The 17,212-nt window shown below is 46.4% G+C and overlaps 1 protein-coding gene across 1 annotated transcript in view; it reads right to left on the reverse strand.

The window, feature by feature from the left end:
- Positions 1-17,212, reverse strand: part of EHD4 (EH domain containing 4) — a 74,547-nt gene that overhangs the window by 12,840 nt on the left and 44,495 nt on the right. Inside the window, exon 4 of the mRNA XM_037502283.2 lies at positions 5,989-6,401. Within this exon, the coding sequence (XP_037358180.1) occupies positions 5,989-6,401 (413 nt within the window). The remainder of the gene's footprint in view (positions 1-5,988; positions 6,402-17,212) is intronic.

The raw sequence follows: 17,212 nt of genomic DNA on the forward strand, positions 1-17,212 counted from the left end.
GATTTGTTCCCAGGGAACAATCCCCAGAGAAGCTTTGAAAGGTCATTTTCCAAACATACAAGAAGGGCTACATTAAGGCACACAAAGCACAGTGGAGAACACAAAGGCTGAGGGTGAAGGCTGCAATTTTCTGCAGGATGGCACCTTGTCATTTCTGAGGACTCTTGGTAAACAGAGGGAATGGCCCAAATGGCTGAAATCCCCAGTCAGCTTCAAAAGCTCACTCCTGCCTTTGTGTGGCACAGACGTCTCTCCAAATAAATGGCCAGACTGAGACCTGTGATGGTCTTTGCAGAGGAGGTGGAAATAGTCTAGGACTTTTCGTTACTTCTAATACGTGACAGCTCACCAAGAAGAGGAAGAGGAGAGAGAAGGGAGGCAGAAGCAGGCCCCACCACACTGTGGCCACTGAGCAACCCCAGGTGAGTTGTCTGATGCCTCAGCTTGCTCATCTGCAAAATGGACCCAGGCACTGATTCACAGGGTTGATTCACGGGAATCAAAGGAGATCGTGGATCTGAATGTACTTTGTTCACTGAACAAGGAGTAAAAATGTTACTATTGATCAATGGCTAGAGACTCAGTCGGTGGGGCAGGAATGGCAGAGACTGCTCATGGCGGAATAATTATGAACTTCATATATTTGAATGATGTGATGAATTTGGGTTCCAAGTGCTTCTTTCACAAGCAAATGATGTTGAACCCTGGGGACTTTTGAACATTCTTATTTTGTCCAATTCATCCTTTTCCTTGTGTGAAACTGGAAAAGCCCCAAATCACCCAAAGTGGGTACTAGGGGTAAAATCAAAGGGATGACAGTGTCATCTATTCTCTGGGCCAATAACTCAGTAAGCAGAAAGAGGCCCTCTCCTTTAAATGAACACAAATTTGGGCCTCGTCGGTGGTGCAGCGGTTGAGCACTGGGCTGCGAAGCTGTCCACAGCTTCTGCAGCGCCGGTTCGATCCCTGGCCCCTGGCAAGGGTCCCACATGGCGCGCAGACCTCTCCAGCCGCGTCCACTGCTCCCCTCAGCAGTGTATTTCATCAGTCTCCCATCTCTGCTCCCCGCTCTGGCTCTGGTGAATTCTCTCACCCTCCTGCGCTTCTGACTGTACCCAGTGCTTGTATAAAATAAATAAATAAATCTTAAAAAAAAAAAAAAAGAACACAAATTTATACACAGTTCACATAAACGCTCTGGGATGATCTCATTAATTATGTCCCAAGAGAAGTGTATATAAGACATCCAAGAGTGAGAAGCATGTTCTCAGAGTGCTACTGGATACCATCCCACTGGATGTCGAAGGCCTCCCCAGGTAGTTAGAGGTATGGAAATGCTCATGGAATCTGGATACTGGGGAACAGTTTAAGGGGAGCCATACCAGGAAAACAGTTCTACACTGTACAACCTCATCTGCAAGCTTAACACCATGAGCTGGAGAACTTCGCATGCTCAGCTGGAAACTTGTACTGCACATTTAAGGTTGGGTGATCAGCACATTTTAAAAGTGTGCTTATAAAAAATTGTTAATAATGACCTGAAAGATGAACCCGTGGGACAGGGAGAGCGTGAGAAGGCAAGGGACAGAGGAAAGCAACTGACTGATTCCCACTCGGGCAGGATTGCTATTCTGCTGATCTGGAAGAGCCTTAAAGGGGACTGGAGGGGGCCGCCCAGCCCTCTGCGGTCAGCCTTCAAGACGACAGACTTCCTACCTTGCCTCAAGCCCTGACATGTGCTTCCACAGCAGCTAGGGCTGCCAACTGAGCTGGTTTTAAAAGTCCCGTGGCAGGCTGGGCATTTAAGGGCTGTCAGCAGCCCCTGCAGGACGAGTCTCACACCCGCAGCCTTAGCCTGGGTCCATTTGGTGAAATTCAAGACGTCTCGCTTTTCCAGAGCAGGAACTGACAGCGCAAACAGACCGGAAAGGCAGGCCCCGTGCGCGGCATGTGACTACGGGGAGAACACGCTTTGAAGATAAACGAAATTCCTCAGAACTCTAGTGAACCTCCCAAAACACTGACTTTTCCTCCTCATTTTCAGCTGTTTCTTCCTCAAATGTTGACTCATTTTTTGTAGAGCCAAGAGCTCCACATGGGCGGGACACTCCTATTTCTGGGCACTGTTCTCAAAGGGTGGGGCCTGAGGGTGACCTCGCCTTGCTTTTCACTTCTGTTCCTTTAGACTGTAAGTGCTCTTTCTTGGGACTTGCAGGAGCCTGGCATCATTACATTGGCTATTTTAGGTATGGCTGAATGAAACTAAATGATATTTTCTAAACCCCTTTTTGGGGCTTCCCCCCAAAATTTGCTCTAAAAAATCATGAAATGAAACTTGACTGGCACCTCAGATTGTAACTTCATAAAGGATGTCTACTGATACATTAAGATGTGATCTTTAAGACTAAGCATGCTTACTACTCCCCCCGCCCCCAACTCTAAAGGTCTTCTGTTGCTTCAGAGTTGTGGGGGAAAAAATAAAGTAGAGGAACCATGAATCTTTGGTAAGAGTGCCGCTTTTATGACATCTTGAGTTTGATTATTGTAGCACTTGGCAGGTCATTCACAATGCACTCGTTTTATTTCTGGTAGGCCGGAATTCTGCCTGATGACGGGGTTCTATAAATAGACACACTCCACACCCAACTCAGACCTGACACCTGTTTGATGCTATCTGAAAATATATCCTTATAAAATGTCAGCTTGATAAGCCTCTAAACTTTGTGGAGTTTCTGTGGATGGAGAATTTTGTAGAATAAATAGAATAATAGACTAATGCAGGAAACAAAGACCCAGTAAGGAGCAACTGGGTCTGCTGTCCACTCTGGATTTCAGGTGAATGTTATCCAGACCCAGGAGTCAGACAGACTGGGGTATGAATCTCTATTTTGCAACTCACAGGCTGTGAGGCCTTGAGTAAGTCACCTCACCTTACTGACCTCCATTTCTGAGATCAGGATCACACAAAATAACTCATATCACGCAAGCTGTAGCATATCTGGAAAATGGCTGACCCACAGGTAGGGCTAGTTTACAGAAGGAAAACTGGGTCAAGAGAAACAAAGATTAATAAACCAAAAATGAAGGCGCATTTTATGAACTATAAGCACTACAAAGAGAACAACTCAGACGGCTCCTGTCCATTTAAGCAACCGGTCACAAGTGGCCACAGAACTGCTGATGACGAAGGCAGGCTCAGTGGCTCAGGTGGTTGTGCTGAGCTTTGCTTCTTATCCACAGTCAGCTTCCTGCCCGCTCCAGCACGGTGCTGCCCCAGGAGCACACTGGCACCGAGAAGCTCAGGCTGAAAACAACCATACTGCAAACATTTTCTTTCATGAAAAGGAACAAGCCAGAAACTATTCTTAGGAAGGAAAAAAGACCAGCCTTTTTTCCTAGAAGTAAGCTCAGCAAGTTGCCCACCCGCTGACCCCCACACCCACACAAGGGCCTGCATTATTCCCAGCCAGAGTACAGAGCTGCACTCTGTGCCTCCCTGACCCCAGGCTCCGCTGGCCCGGTCAGAAGCCCCAATGCTCAAGGACAGCAGGGAAGTGCCATGCGGCCGGCCCTCTAGTGAACTCGCTGCTCTTTATAACATGTAAGGCTGAGTACGGGTGTGTCTTGATCACTAGGCCCTCAGCAATGACTGGTAAATTTAAAATGTCCCTAGGCATTCAAGAGTTTGGCATATCTTGAAATCTGCAAAGATGATGACATGATTTACTAGCCTTGGTGATGAGAACATAGTGGGTGGCGTATACTCAGAAGGTTAATTTCGGCTCTACCATCCGGAGAAGAGAAACACCACAAGCCAAGGGGTCCCTGAATGGGCAGAAACAGGGTTCCTGCCTTCGGGCATTAGACCCAGGACAAGCAGGAGAGAGAAGTCATTTCAGGAGAGCTGCAAGTAAGTGGACTTACAAACCGGTTGGCACAACTGCTTTATAGAACTGGGACAAAGGCAGCAGTCGCTCCGGAAAGGAAGCATCTTGTACCAGGAAGAAAGGAGAAGGAGCAGTGACTCACAGGCGCGCTGGTGACTGCGGATTAGATTAGCTGAGCAATATGGGAGGGGTGCATGAGCACCGCTGGGAGTCAAGCAGAGAGGAAAAGAGCAGGGGGAGGCATGATACACAGGTCCCTGGCAGCAGGGAGGCGTTTTTCTTGCCAGAGGAGAGAGGCTGCTGTGAGCACAGCAGCCTGGGACAGAGGCTGCAGGGGTGATGAGGAGGTGTTAAAGACTGCTCCCCTCACTGCTGATGTCAGCCTCAGTGAAATCGTCTGTCTTTCCTCTGCAGAGTAGCATTCTCATACTCCAACTGGCACACAGCTCACCATTCTATAGTGGGGGGTTTGGAGCCCAGCACCTTCCTCCTAAGTTCTGGCTCAGGAGTACTGAGCAGCTATACACTGAATCAGACTGTATGAGTGGTGGTGGACCCCAGAAGGCTGGCCTGCTAGGCTCCAAGGCCAGACTAGGAGCTACTCACTGGGCAGTAAGAGGAAGTGGGCGGGGACATGGGTTCTTTACCACCAGAAGACAAAGGGGAAGTGAGCTGGCCTCGCTTCCTGACCAGGGTACCAGTGGATGTGGAGAGGCAGGCCTGAGAACTGATTTTAGCTAAAGTGATGAGGCCGAAGCAGCAGGCCAGACTGGGAGCCAGGAGGACTGTCTTTTACTCCTGGATGTGTCACTAATGGATCAGGTGACTCTGGCAAAAGCACTTATCATCCTTGTCCTTGTAAAATAAATGAGTCAGGACAGACCTGGTTCTTGTAAAATAAGTGAGTCAGTGACTGAATATTAGAATCACCTTAGGAGCTTCACACATGCACAAGTACACACAGGGACATGCATCCAGGCACCTGAATCAGAATCTCTGGGGCAGGGTCTGAGAATTTACATTAGTTAAAGCTCTGGGCACTCCTGATGATCACTGGCACTAGACATGCTCTGGAGGCACTGCCAGCATTAGGGGGCAATGACTTGATGAAAAGTACATGTATATTTTAATGGACTTTTAAAAAAATGTTTTTATTTATTTTGGGTACAAGAACTGGGATATAGGCCAGAGGTGAGGGGGGGGGTGAGAGAATTCACCAGAAAGAGTGGGGAGCAGAACAGGCAGATTGACTGAAGTCCACTGCTGAGGGGAGCAGTGGGCGAGACAGGAGAGGCCTGCTGTGCCATGTGGGTCTGCTCCGTGGCTGGGGATTGAACTCTCAGTGATAGAGCTGAGATTTAACCCCTAGGCCACGAGGGAGGCCCTGTACATGAATTTTTAAAGGATAATTTTTTTCTATTCTTTTTCTTAGAGAAGTCACATGCTTTTCTCTCTTCAGAGATGTGACAGAATTGTCTGTCCTACTTAAGAAGCGTCAACAGACGCCTGCTCATCCCTGTTGGGCACACTTCTGGGGCTGTGGAAGGGTGAGTGTGAGGTGGGGAAGTGGGAGCCCTGGGATGCTCCCAGGGTATGACCCTCAAGCCAACACAATCAGCAGGCGAGGCTGAGCCAGCTTCCTGCTGGGACTCCTCTAGGACATCAGCTTCTGTGCCTTAGGCAAAGGATGACCATGGGGACATCTCAGCAGCCCACCAGCCCCACCAATGTCACCTGTCCAAGCGGCCACATTCCCATTGTCCACTCACAACAGCAGGTTCCAGGTGGTAAGGGCACTGACCCCTCCCTGTGTGCTTGAGGCCACACCAAGCTCTAAGCGTGGCGATACTGAATCCTCACAAGAACCCTGTCACAGGCTCCATTTTATGGGTTAGAAAAAATGTGGAAGGGCTGTCATTTGCCACAAAGCTGAGAGCCAGAATTAAAGAGGAATACTGATTGTGAGATTCTCTTCTAACTTATTCCATGTTCCATTTCCTCAGGCTCCTGATGTGGAGCCTCCCCACGCCCAGTCTTCCTAAGAGGGGCGAGAGCAGGAGGGTTTCCTGCCCGAGGCCTCCTGGGGCATCTTCCCACTCACCTTGGCCAGTCTTGCTCGCTTGATGAGGTCATTGAGTTTGCGAACAGCTGCCTTCTGGGGCAGGCTCTGGATGTCTCTGAAGAGGTCCTGGGCCTCGGCCTCAAAGAGTCGGCGGTTGTCAGTGTTCTGCAGCGGCTGTGCCCAGAAGGAGCCGATATAGACCCTCAGCACCTCAGGCGTGTTGATGACCTTGCCCAGGGACCACATGAGGGCCCCATAGACGCGCATCAGCTGCTGCGTGTCCACCTGGTCGGCCTTGTTCAGCACGACGCGGATCTTGTCATCCTGGCCTCGAAAGGCCTTGATGGCCTCTGAGAACTCATCGGAGATGTCTAGTTTGTGAGCATCGAAGAGCAGGATGATCCTGTCCACCCGCTCGGCGAACCACTGTAGGACCTGGCAGAAGTCATACCCTGGGTGGAGAGAAGAACGCATCAGTGTGGTCATTGCTCAAGAGACATGGCCGCTGCGAGGGCTCGGGGCCATCTGGCTCTCCTGCAGCTGCCTGGGAAGAGAGTCCCAGCTCTAGGCTGGAGACAGCGGAGGCTTCATGGCCTGAAAATCATTTCCAGTGGACCCGTGGGCTGGATGCACTGAGTCAGTGCTAGGGTCCCAGGAGAAAGGGTGCCAGTAAGAAAGTCTCTTACTTCACTTACAGTCCCTCAGATCAACGGCAACACTGATCAAAGTCTCTATAAAAACCACAGGCCATGGGTGTAAAGTTCTTACTTCTGTCAAAGCCTCACTTTTCTGAAAGAACCAGCAATAGAGAAGGAAGAAAACCTGGACGCCATGTGGAGTCCCCTGGGGTGTCCAGGAAACACAATGGAAGAGGGATCGCCTTCTGTGAACCCAACATTTTAAGTGTTAGGGTCAAAGGGACCTGGCCAAAACTGTGACAAGCATTTATCACTGGAGCTATTTATATCTTAAGCATGTTAAAAATACTTAGAAAAAATCTGTCTGACAGCCGTTCTGTAAAATGGTCTCTTGCCAGTACTTAAAAAAAAAAAAAAGGCTCAGCCTACGACAAATTCTGTTTAGTTCGCCTTGGCTCTGTACCACTGGGCCCCGAACTGCGCAGCTAGATAAACACTCCTCTCAGCCTGTGGTCAAGGCTTTCAGGCATTTCTCCAGGGAGGCCGGCTCCCAGGAACAGCAAGCAAGAGGAGGCCACCCCCATGTGGTTCCTCTACACTCTCAGTCTGATTGGCTGTGGAATCAAAGGCTCAGTGCTGCCCCATCAGAGCAGAGATGGTGCCTTTTGTGACTCCCACACAGCTGATTTTAGATCTCAAAAACTTCCAAACATAAATGAAAGTCTAGAGAATAATACAATGAATGCTGATTACCTCCTACTTTTTTTTTTTTTTTTACCTCCTACTTTTAATAAATTTTCACAATGGTCTTAGGTACTTTTTTCCCCCACTACTCTTATTTAATGTAATGTTTTGAAATCCATCCATGTTGTTACATGTATTAGTAGTTTGTCCCTTTAATGCTGATTAGGGTTCCAGTGCATGAATATACATTTTCTTGCTTAGGTACTTTTATAAATGTAAGTGTAGTTTATTTATGAAGTCAAATACTATAGAGCAGTGAGGATGAACTGGATTCTCATTTGCCAACACAAGTAAATCTCAAAAAGATTGGTGAGTAAAAAATCCATTTCAAAAGAGATAGCAGCACTGTTTACAATAGCTAAGCTCTGGAAACAGCCCAAATGCCCAAAAATAGATGACTGGATCAAGAAGATGTGGTCCATATACACCATGGAATATTACTCAGCATTCAAAAAAGATAAACACATGCCATTTGCAGCAACATGGATGGCGCTGGAAGGGATCATGCTCAGTGAAATACGAAAGAAAAAGAAAAATACCGGATGGTCTCACTCATAGCAGGAATCTAGAAACCTTAAATAAGGGACCAGGAAAAAGAATAACTATAAGAAAGTGAAAATCAAAATCAACAAACAACTATGAATCAGAGACACTCTATGAGGGGTGGGGTGGCAGGGAGGGGAGGGATTGGGGTCAAAATAGGGGGTCGCAATTGTATGGGGAATATAAAAATAAAATTTATAATTAAAAAAAAAAACAAAAAACCAAACAAACAAAGCCAATACTCAACAGACTCTGGATGCATATTATGACACACACAAAAACATTAACACTAATTCTGGGGTACCGGTTGACTTCAGGGGTGGAGGGAGTGAGGGATTTAAGGTAGATGAGGAGGTGTCTAGAGAAGAATCCAACAGGCAAAAATAAAGGGGGTCTTTAAGTACTGCGTGTCACCGATTGCGCCTCTATGGCGATGGTGCACGGGTGAATAGGTGATAAGAATTTTGCAGGGACTACACCTGAAAGGAGAAACCATGTATTGTACAAAAAGGAAGAACAATGTAAAATATATATAAAATAAATAAATAAAAATAAAGGGGAGGGTCCATGGACTAAAGTTGCCATGAATTTGAAGAACAGGTGTAAGGGCAGTAGTTGAACAACAAACTGGATTCAGGTGCATTTTTAACAAAGACAGTAGATTCAGAGATTCTGACACCCCTGGACACCCCCTCCCAAGGCCTTCCTCAACCTCCTCCCCAGAGGAACCCACGGCCCAAATGTGTTTATGGTCATGTCTGTATGCTTCCAGTTTGTGCTTTTTCTTCTCTATTCTGTTTCACTGTGGCGCTCCTTGATTTCTTGGGGACAAGGAGGACAAAGGCAGTTCTCATAACATGGCCAGAACTTTATTTTCATGACTGCAGCCAGTTTAGTACAGAGGAAAGACCTACTGAACGAGTCTCCCAGGGACCATACCAGGGGTATCGTAAGATTTAGAGTCAAGATTGCACTGAGTTCTGTCCCTGGAAGGCCAGAAAAACCTGCTGCCCCAGGCAATAGCAGGTGGTTCTGTCGTCCAGACTGTACAGGCTGCCCTCAGGTGTCAGCTCCTCAGCAAGGGGTAGGGGGCGGGGGATGAAGGCACTGTGCCTCAGGGAAACAAGGAGGCGCTTTGTAAACACCCACCATCTGCATTGGACTTGCTTTTCCAGTGGGGATTTTCTTCTTATTTCCCTGACCCAGACTTGGTCTCCTTTGTGACCTAAATTGGGTAACTGAAGGCTTAGAAACAGATGAAAGAAGATGCTCTATTGGGGATACAAATTATATTTTGCTGAACATCCTTTCTGTTTGGGGAGGGGGTGCCTCGTGGGCCATCAAAGCTATAGGTGTGGCAGAGTCCTTGCCCCATTTGTTAGCAGGTTGGGGTGAGGGGAGAGATCCACAATCAGAAAAGCATCTCCTTCCACCAGGACAGGGTGCTGAATCTTGAGGAGGATGAGATAGGAACAGGGAAACTGAGAATCCATTGATGGCACAAATCGTTGAGGATTTAGTGGTGGTGGTTTCCTAACCAGCTATTGAAAGTAGTTCTCTGACCTTCCTACCAATTCTGTGAACAACCTCATCTCTGAAAAAACCCTCTTCTGTTTATGTTAGCCTGAATTAGCTTTTTTGGTGTGCTACCAAGAACCACGATTGGCAAATAATTTTTCCCACGTTTAAACATTCTGAACTCTGGATGCTTTTTACAATCAGAGTCCAAAGACACTTGCCACCCCCACAGCTGTCACCACGGGTGTAAACTCAGTTACGCAGGCACACCCCTTCCTTCAAGAGCCACTTGGGTCAGGGGTTGGCCTGTATAGTATCACAGGTGCTGAGAGTGAGATATGAGTGTTAATTCTGGTTGGCAAAACAAAATAAAATACACTTAGTTTATCTTTATTCAAAAAATTTACCAACAGATGGCGAGATGTTAATCTTAGAAATGAGGAAACAATTTGAATCCGCTTATTTGAAGATGGATTTTACAACGTAAGAAAGCTCTCCTTTTTTTAGCTCATTGCTGGGCCAGGCAAGCCTTTCCCTCTGGTTTAGGACCCAGGATCTAGCCCAAGTCCTGTCACTGTCCTAACACCTGGGTGAACCTGGATTAAGTCATATATTATGTAACTACTTTAAGCTCCTATTTTCCTCACTGTTAAAATTGGTTATTGAGTCATATGAGAAAATGCTTTAAATATACTCAATACAATGCTGTGACTTCTTAAATTTTTATTTTATTTATTTTTTTAAACTTTTTTTTTTATAGAGGCATGTTTTTTTTTTTAATAATTTATTTATTTGTTTGTTTGTTCGTTTGTTTCGTTTATACATGCACTGGGTACAGTCAGAAGCGCGGGAGGGTGAGAGAATTCACCAGAGCCAGAGCAGGGAGCAGAGCAGGCAGAAGGACCGAAGTACACTGCTGAGGGGAGCAGCGGGCGGCAGGAGAGGTCTGCGCACCATGTGGGACCCTTCTCTGGTGGCCGGGGAGCAGCCGGGAATCGAACCGGCGTTGCAGAGGCTGCGGGCAGCTTCACAACCCAGCGCTCAACCGCTGCGCCACCGGGGAGGCCCAACTTCTTAAATTTTTAATAAGTGTAAACTATTATCAATTTTGTCTCCTTCCCCTCCATGGGTAAACTTCCTAAAGTTGGCTCCAGTGCCACTCATTAATTTTAAGAAACTTCAACCCAGTCTCTTCTGAGTTTCAAAAGCCTTTTCTTTTTTTTCTATTTTTAAAGATTTATTTATTTATGCATACAAGAACTGGGGTGCGGGCCAGAGGTGCAGGGGATGAGAGGATTCACCAGACACAGAGTAGGGAGCAGAACAGGCAGATCTACTGAATTACACAGCTGAGGGGAGCCGTGTGTGAAACAGGAGAGATCTGTTGTGCCATGTGGGTCACCTCCTTGGCCAGGCAGGGGAATCAAACTCGTGCTGCAGTGGCTGGCGACAGCTTGATAGCGTGTGTTTAACCCCTGCGCCACCAGGGAGGCCTATCAAGAACCTTTTTCTTGCTCTCCTCTCATACCACTCTGCACAGGGTATTATAATCAGATGAATGCACAGGTAGGCTTGGCCCCAGGCTGCCTCGGCTTTCCTCCTGTTCCATGACTTACTAGTTCTGTGACCTTGGGGAAGTTATTTAACAACTCTGTGCCTCATTCCCTCATCTGTAAAATGAGCCTAATGCTAATGTCTACATACACAGGAAACTGTGCAGTTAATATATGTGAAGCATTTAGATACATCTTGGTACCTAGAAAACTCTGCAAAATGTTACCTACTCGTTATTTTCAGAATCTTTGATCCAGTGTTTGGTGCAGGTGGGGATGCGATAAATGTTTGTTGTAGGATGCCTGGCCAGGGCCAAATTTCTTAAAATTAATTAGGGTAAAGGTGACAATACAATGATGCTGGAGCCAAGTCAAGAACGAGTGCCGGTAAAAAGCCAATGGAGACTGAATAGAGAACTACATGTATTTATAAATAGAGCTAGTGCATGCACAAAGGCTTTCTTCGTGCTTGTGAAATGGATGGAGTCCTCCCTTGGTCTTAAAAGATCCCAGTGTGCCTAAAATAAAGCTATGATTCTCATCAGACACTTCCCAGGCATACAGATTGGCCGGATAACTCAAGGCATACATTTGCACACCAGGAGAAGGGACAATGCATTTCCCCAAAGATTCTGTTACAGAGGGTTGTCAGGTCCATATTAACCCTGCTAAGTATTGTGTATCGGAGATACCACTTAAAAAGAGGTAAAAAACCCAAACAACTGGAACTTCCTTGGTGATGTAGGGATTGAGTCTCACTCAGCGCTATCACCTCTACAGCCTGAGTTCGCTCCTCGGCCAGGGAGCTAACCCACATGGCGCAGCAGACCTCTCCCGTCTCGCCCACTTCTCCCCTCAGCAGTGTTTTGTTTGGCTTACATGGTGTCTTTAATTTTGAGCTGCCTGTCGTTGGTCCAGACACGCACTAGGGTCTCACAGACTCCCCAGGACACATGTGTCCAATATCTGGTACCCATTTCTGAGTGGTCTTCATGCTCTGACTTAGCGTTTGCGGCCAAACTGTGTCTTCTGAGAAGCTGCGCTCAGCTTCCCCATGCTCTACAGGGTGACGGTCCCACAGTGCTGTGTGAGCTCACAGGTATGGCTCCACTGGGCTGTGAACGTCCTCCTCACCCTGCTTGTTCTTTCGGCCGGAATAGCACTCACCAAGTGCAGGCCTCACCTCAGTCAATATTTCCTGAAGGATTAAATTATCTGTGGGAAAATGTGTTTCAAATTCCCAGGGCTGGCATTAAATAGTATTTTGGAACATATCTGTCTGGAAACTGGAAGCCTTTTGTCCCAGACTTGTCTGGCCCCTTCTGCTCCTTTCCTGTGGTTCCCTGACAGAAGGTGCCTTAGACTTGTGGCAAGTTTTCAGGCCCCAGTGGCCCTGCTTTGGGCCAACCCCCGCCCCTTTAAAAAAAGATTTATTTATTTATACATATAACAGCTGGAGTATAGGCCAGAGATGCGGGAGGTGAGAGGATTCACCAGAGACAAAGTGGGGAGCAGAAGAGGCGGATTGACTGAAATCCACTGCTGAGGGGAGTAGCGGGCTAGAAAGGAGTGGTCTCCTGAGCCATGTGGGTCACCTCTCTAGCCGGGGATTGAACTTGTGCTGCAATGGCTTGCAATAGCTTCACAGTGCTGAGATTTAACCCCTTGAGCCACCAGGGAGGCCCCTGGGACAACCCTTTTTAGGTATTTACCCATGAGGGGATGGGTAGCTTAGGATGTCTTATTGGAAAACTACTATCCTTTCTTCTCTTGTGCACTAATCTTATTAAAGATCTTTCACACTAAGAATGTGCTTTGTCTTTACATGGTGAATGGCAGAATCCATTCAGAGCGTGCAAGTTGGGGGTCTCAGGGTACCTCTCAGTCTGCACAAAAATAGATTCACATTAAACCTCTCAGAATATAACAAGACATTTCAATTATAAAAGTAAAAGACAGAAAAAAACAGTAATTACCAAGAGTCTAGGATGGGCTGGAACTGTAGCTGAGGTACATAACTCTCATAAAACTAAGGTTGTTAGATTTACCTTTAATACCCCCAAACTGGAAACAGTTCAAGTGTCTCTCGACAGGTGACTGAATAAACTGGTATTTTTAAAGTGGAATACCACCCAGTATTGAAAGGAATGAGCTGACACCAACAACCACATGGAAGAATCTCAGAAACCTTTTGCTGAGTAAGAGAAGCCAGACACCAAAGAGTACATTCCGTACAATTCCATTTATATTAAATTCTAGAACAGGCGAAGTTAAGCTACAGTGATAGAGAGCAGATCAGTGTTGCCTCTGGCTGAGGGTGGGATTAGGACTGACTACCAAGTGGCACAAAGAAGGAAATTCTCATGGTGGCTTAACGTTTCTATTTCTTGGTGATGGCAGTGTTTACAGAATGCGCAAATTTGTGAAAACTCATTGAGCTGTACAATTAAAATGAATGCATTAATATATGCTATATGCTATACAATAAAATTGACTTAGAAGTAGGGAGATAAGAAAGAAGAAAGGAGAGAGGGAGGAAGAAAAGGAACGAGGGAGGAAACAAAACAAGAACTCAAGGCTGTTAAACTTGTTTAAAGATACACATCTCACAGACCGGTCACTAGACCAGGAACTGAAATCTGTTCATCAAAGCAACTATGTGACGAATCTGGCTGATAAGGAGTTGGATTTAGTTAAGGAAGGAGCCCTACACTTTCCTCTAAATCAGGCTGAACTGAAGAGGTTAATGTATAATTTGGTTCCTCTACTAGAATTTTGAGAGTCGTGTCATCTCACAAGCATCCTACCTAGAGGCCAAGGTGGGTAAGAGACCCTCTGTCAGTGAGCAGGGAGAAGACTGCCCTGCATTTATGAGAACTGATTCCAACCAGGCAGAATGTAACACAGCCTGGGGCAATAAGGATGTGTACAAGCATGTACACGCCCATGAGATGCATGTGGGTGCAGTGCATGTATGCATGTGTGAAGGGCAGGGGAATCAACACAATAACAAAACTGTCCCCAAGGTATTCAATATATTTTTAAAGTGCATTCATTCAAATATAGACACTTCTATTAGACCTTCCAATAGAACTTCTATTGGTCTGAAACAAAACTGAGATTTAATCAGTTCAAATGCTTAAAAACATAGTTGGGTTTTTTTTTTTTTAAAGATTTATTTATTTATGCATACAAGAACTGGGGTACATAGTTTTTATCTTTGCAAAGAATCCAAAAGCTGTGTAACTTTGGGAACTGCGGAAGATCTCAGTTTGGCATTCCTGGCTCCATGTTCTGGGAACAAAGGGAGGGGGCAGGAAGGAAGGGGCTCCTTCCACCCAATCAGGGGCTTCCCGTCACAGTCCCCTGGAAACTATGGTCTCCAGCCCTCTGAAGGGAAACCCACCAGGAAATGGCACTGAGGTTAGAACAGTGTCCCCTGGCTCAGGTAAATACAGGGCGAGAGCCCTGAGGAAGCAAATTTGGCAGTCTATTTTTAATAGAAAAAATATACTTAAATTTCTTTCCAGAGCCAAGTTTCTAATTACATGAGTTTTAAACAAGATGCCTATCAATAAAAGGATTCGAGATAACAGAAGCAGTCAGGACTGAGTGCCAGTTCTCCTGGCCCACGCCCCTCACCCATTCTTGGGGAGGGAGGGCTGTGGCCCAAGACTCTCTCAGACCTCTGTTGTCCTGGCACTGGCAGCTCTTGTTCCATGCCAGGGCATTTGCGTCCTACCCCAGCTCTTACTGTGCTAATTTGTTTGGGTCACAGCAGCCTCTCTCCCGGGGGTCTCCTAGACATCATGTCCATCTCTGTGTCCCTCTAGCACCCAGTCGATTGTCCAGCACAGACTGTCCAGAGAGGCCGTAAGAGATTGCTGGAGATGCCCCTTAACTGGCTCCAATCAGCATTCAAATGACCCACATCCTTTCTGAGAACTCAGAGATAATGTCCCAAACAGCAAGTACCCTGATTATTTCTAGAATAAATGTTTACAGAACAAATTCTCCTTGATTAGCCCCACCTACCTCTCTAGCTTTTTTTCAATCACAGTTCTTACAAAATCCCACCTTTCCCACCCCATACACCACAGCGGGCTCGTGGCTGTTCCTCAGAAGCATCCTGCACCTGCTGCCTCTGCATCTGCGCCCGGGGTTTCCCCCGGCCTGGAGTAGCCTTCCCTTCTTTCCCTCTCCAACTTCCCAGCCTCCGGGGTCATTTTCCTCCAGAAGGTCTTCCCCATTGGGAGGAAATGAATCTCTTGGCCCAATCCTCTTTAAGAAGTTCTGTTTCCTGTCATAGTCCCTCCACCAGACTAGAATAAAAGCAGTCTGAGGGCAGGGGCCAAGTCTTTCTCATGTCAGAATCCCAAGCCCATTACAGAATGCTTTTCACTAGATATACCAGGCCAGGCTCCCTGTGATATATTCTCATAGTGCTGATGATTTTTTTCCCATACCACTATACTCAAATTATGTGCCTATTTGGTGATTGTAAGACAGAAATTGTCTGAAGGCAGAGATTCCACTTCTCATTCTTTTTTTTTTTTTTTAAATTTTTTTTTTTTTTTTATAGAGGCATGTTATTTATTTATTTGTTTGTTTGTTTGTTTGTTTTGTTTATACATGCACTGGGTACAGTCAGAAGCGCGGGAGGGTGAGAGAATTCACCAGAGCCAGAGCGGGGAGCAGAGCAGGCAGAAGGACTGAAGTACACTGCTGAGGGGAGCAGCGGGCGGCAGGAGAGGTCTGCGCGCCATGTGGGACCCTCCTCCGGTGGCCGGGGAGCAGCCGGGGATCGAACTGGTGCTGCAGAGGCCGGTTAGCTTCGCAACCCAGCGCTCAACCGCTGCGCCACCGGGGAGGCCCTCCACTTCTCATTCTGTTCACCACTGTGTACCCAAAAGATCTTTAAATTGGGAGCCAGAGGAGATATTAGTACCCCCAGCACTATGTGTTGACAACCTAAATGTCCCTTGGTAGGTGAATGGAGAAAGAAAACATGGTGTATAGATACAATGGAATATTATACTGCCTTAAAAAAGAAATTCTGCAATAGGAAGTATGGATGAAACTTGATACATTATGCTAACTGAAACAAGCCAGTCATAGCAGGGAAATACGGCATGGTATCATGTATATGAGGAATCTAAAATTGTGAAATTCACTAGACTCAGAGAATGGGATGGAGGCTGCCAGGGACTTTGGGGCGGGGGAAAAGGGGGGGTTACTAAACAGTGGGCACAAAGCTTCGGTTATATAAGAGGAGTAAGTTCTAGAGATCTGCTGCACAACATTGTGCCCGTAGTTAGGGATACTGCACTGTACACTCAAAATTTTAAGAGGGTAAAAATCACGTTAAGTGTTCTTACCACAATAAGATAAATAAAACAAATTTAGTTTAGTGCAGTAAATTGATTTGAACAAGATGTGTAACTGATTTTTAGCAAGTATGAGCTTAAATAGTGCTGTGAGTTTCTTTTTAAAAAAGGACTGTTATTAATTGTAGGAAGTGCAAATAATCTTAAAATAAACATCAAATATCTGGACTTGCTCAGGTGTTAAATATGTATTTTCAAAAATAGTCTCTTGAGTTAACAATAACAGCTACTTCACTTAAACCTGTGCAAGGCGTCCTTGTATTGTTTCCAGGCTGAGTTTACTTTGCAACTGGAAATGACTGTTTCTGACAATGTTACTGGGGTTAGGTACAGGATGACAGCTATAAATAACTACAGCAAACGCTGAGCTCTCTCAGCATTCCCACCACGCCTCGAGTACTTTTTTTTTTTTATAGTTTTTTTTTTTTTTAATAGAGGCATGTTTTTATTTATTTATTTATTATATTTGTTTGTTTGTTTTGTTTATACATGCACTGGGTACAGTCAGAAGCGCGGGAGGGTGAGAGAATTCACCAGAGCCAGAGCGGGGAGCAGAACAGGCAGAAGGACCGAAGCACACTGCTGAGGGGAGCAGCGGGTGGCAGGAGAGGTCTGCGCACCATGTGGGATCCTCCTCCGGGGCCGGGGAGCAGCCGGGGATCGAACCGGCGCCGCAGAGGCTGTGGGCAGCTTCGCAACCCAGCGCTCAACCGCTGCGCCACCGGGGAGGCCCTCGAGTGCTTTTTATCAATACAACCAACTGTGATTTTCACAATAATCCTCAGGCAGGGACTGTTCCTATCCCAGGTGAGGATACAGAGCTTCGGGGAGGTTATTATCATACCCAGAGTCACAGAGCTATTTATCAAGGGAGCCCAGG

This window comes from Talpa occidentalis, unplaced genomic scaffold (genome assembly GCF_014898055.3).
Source record: "Talpa occidentalis isolate TD23 unplaced genomic scaffold, MPIMG_talOcc4v2.1 talOcc4.11, whole genome shotgun sequence".
Lineage (NCBI taxonomy): Eukaryota > Metazoa > Chordata > Mammalia > Eulipotyphla > Talpidae > Talpa > Talpa occidentalis.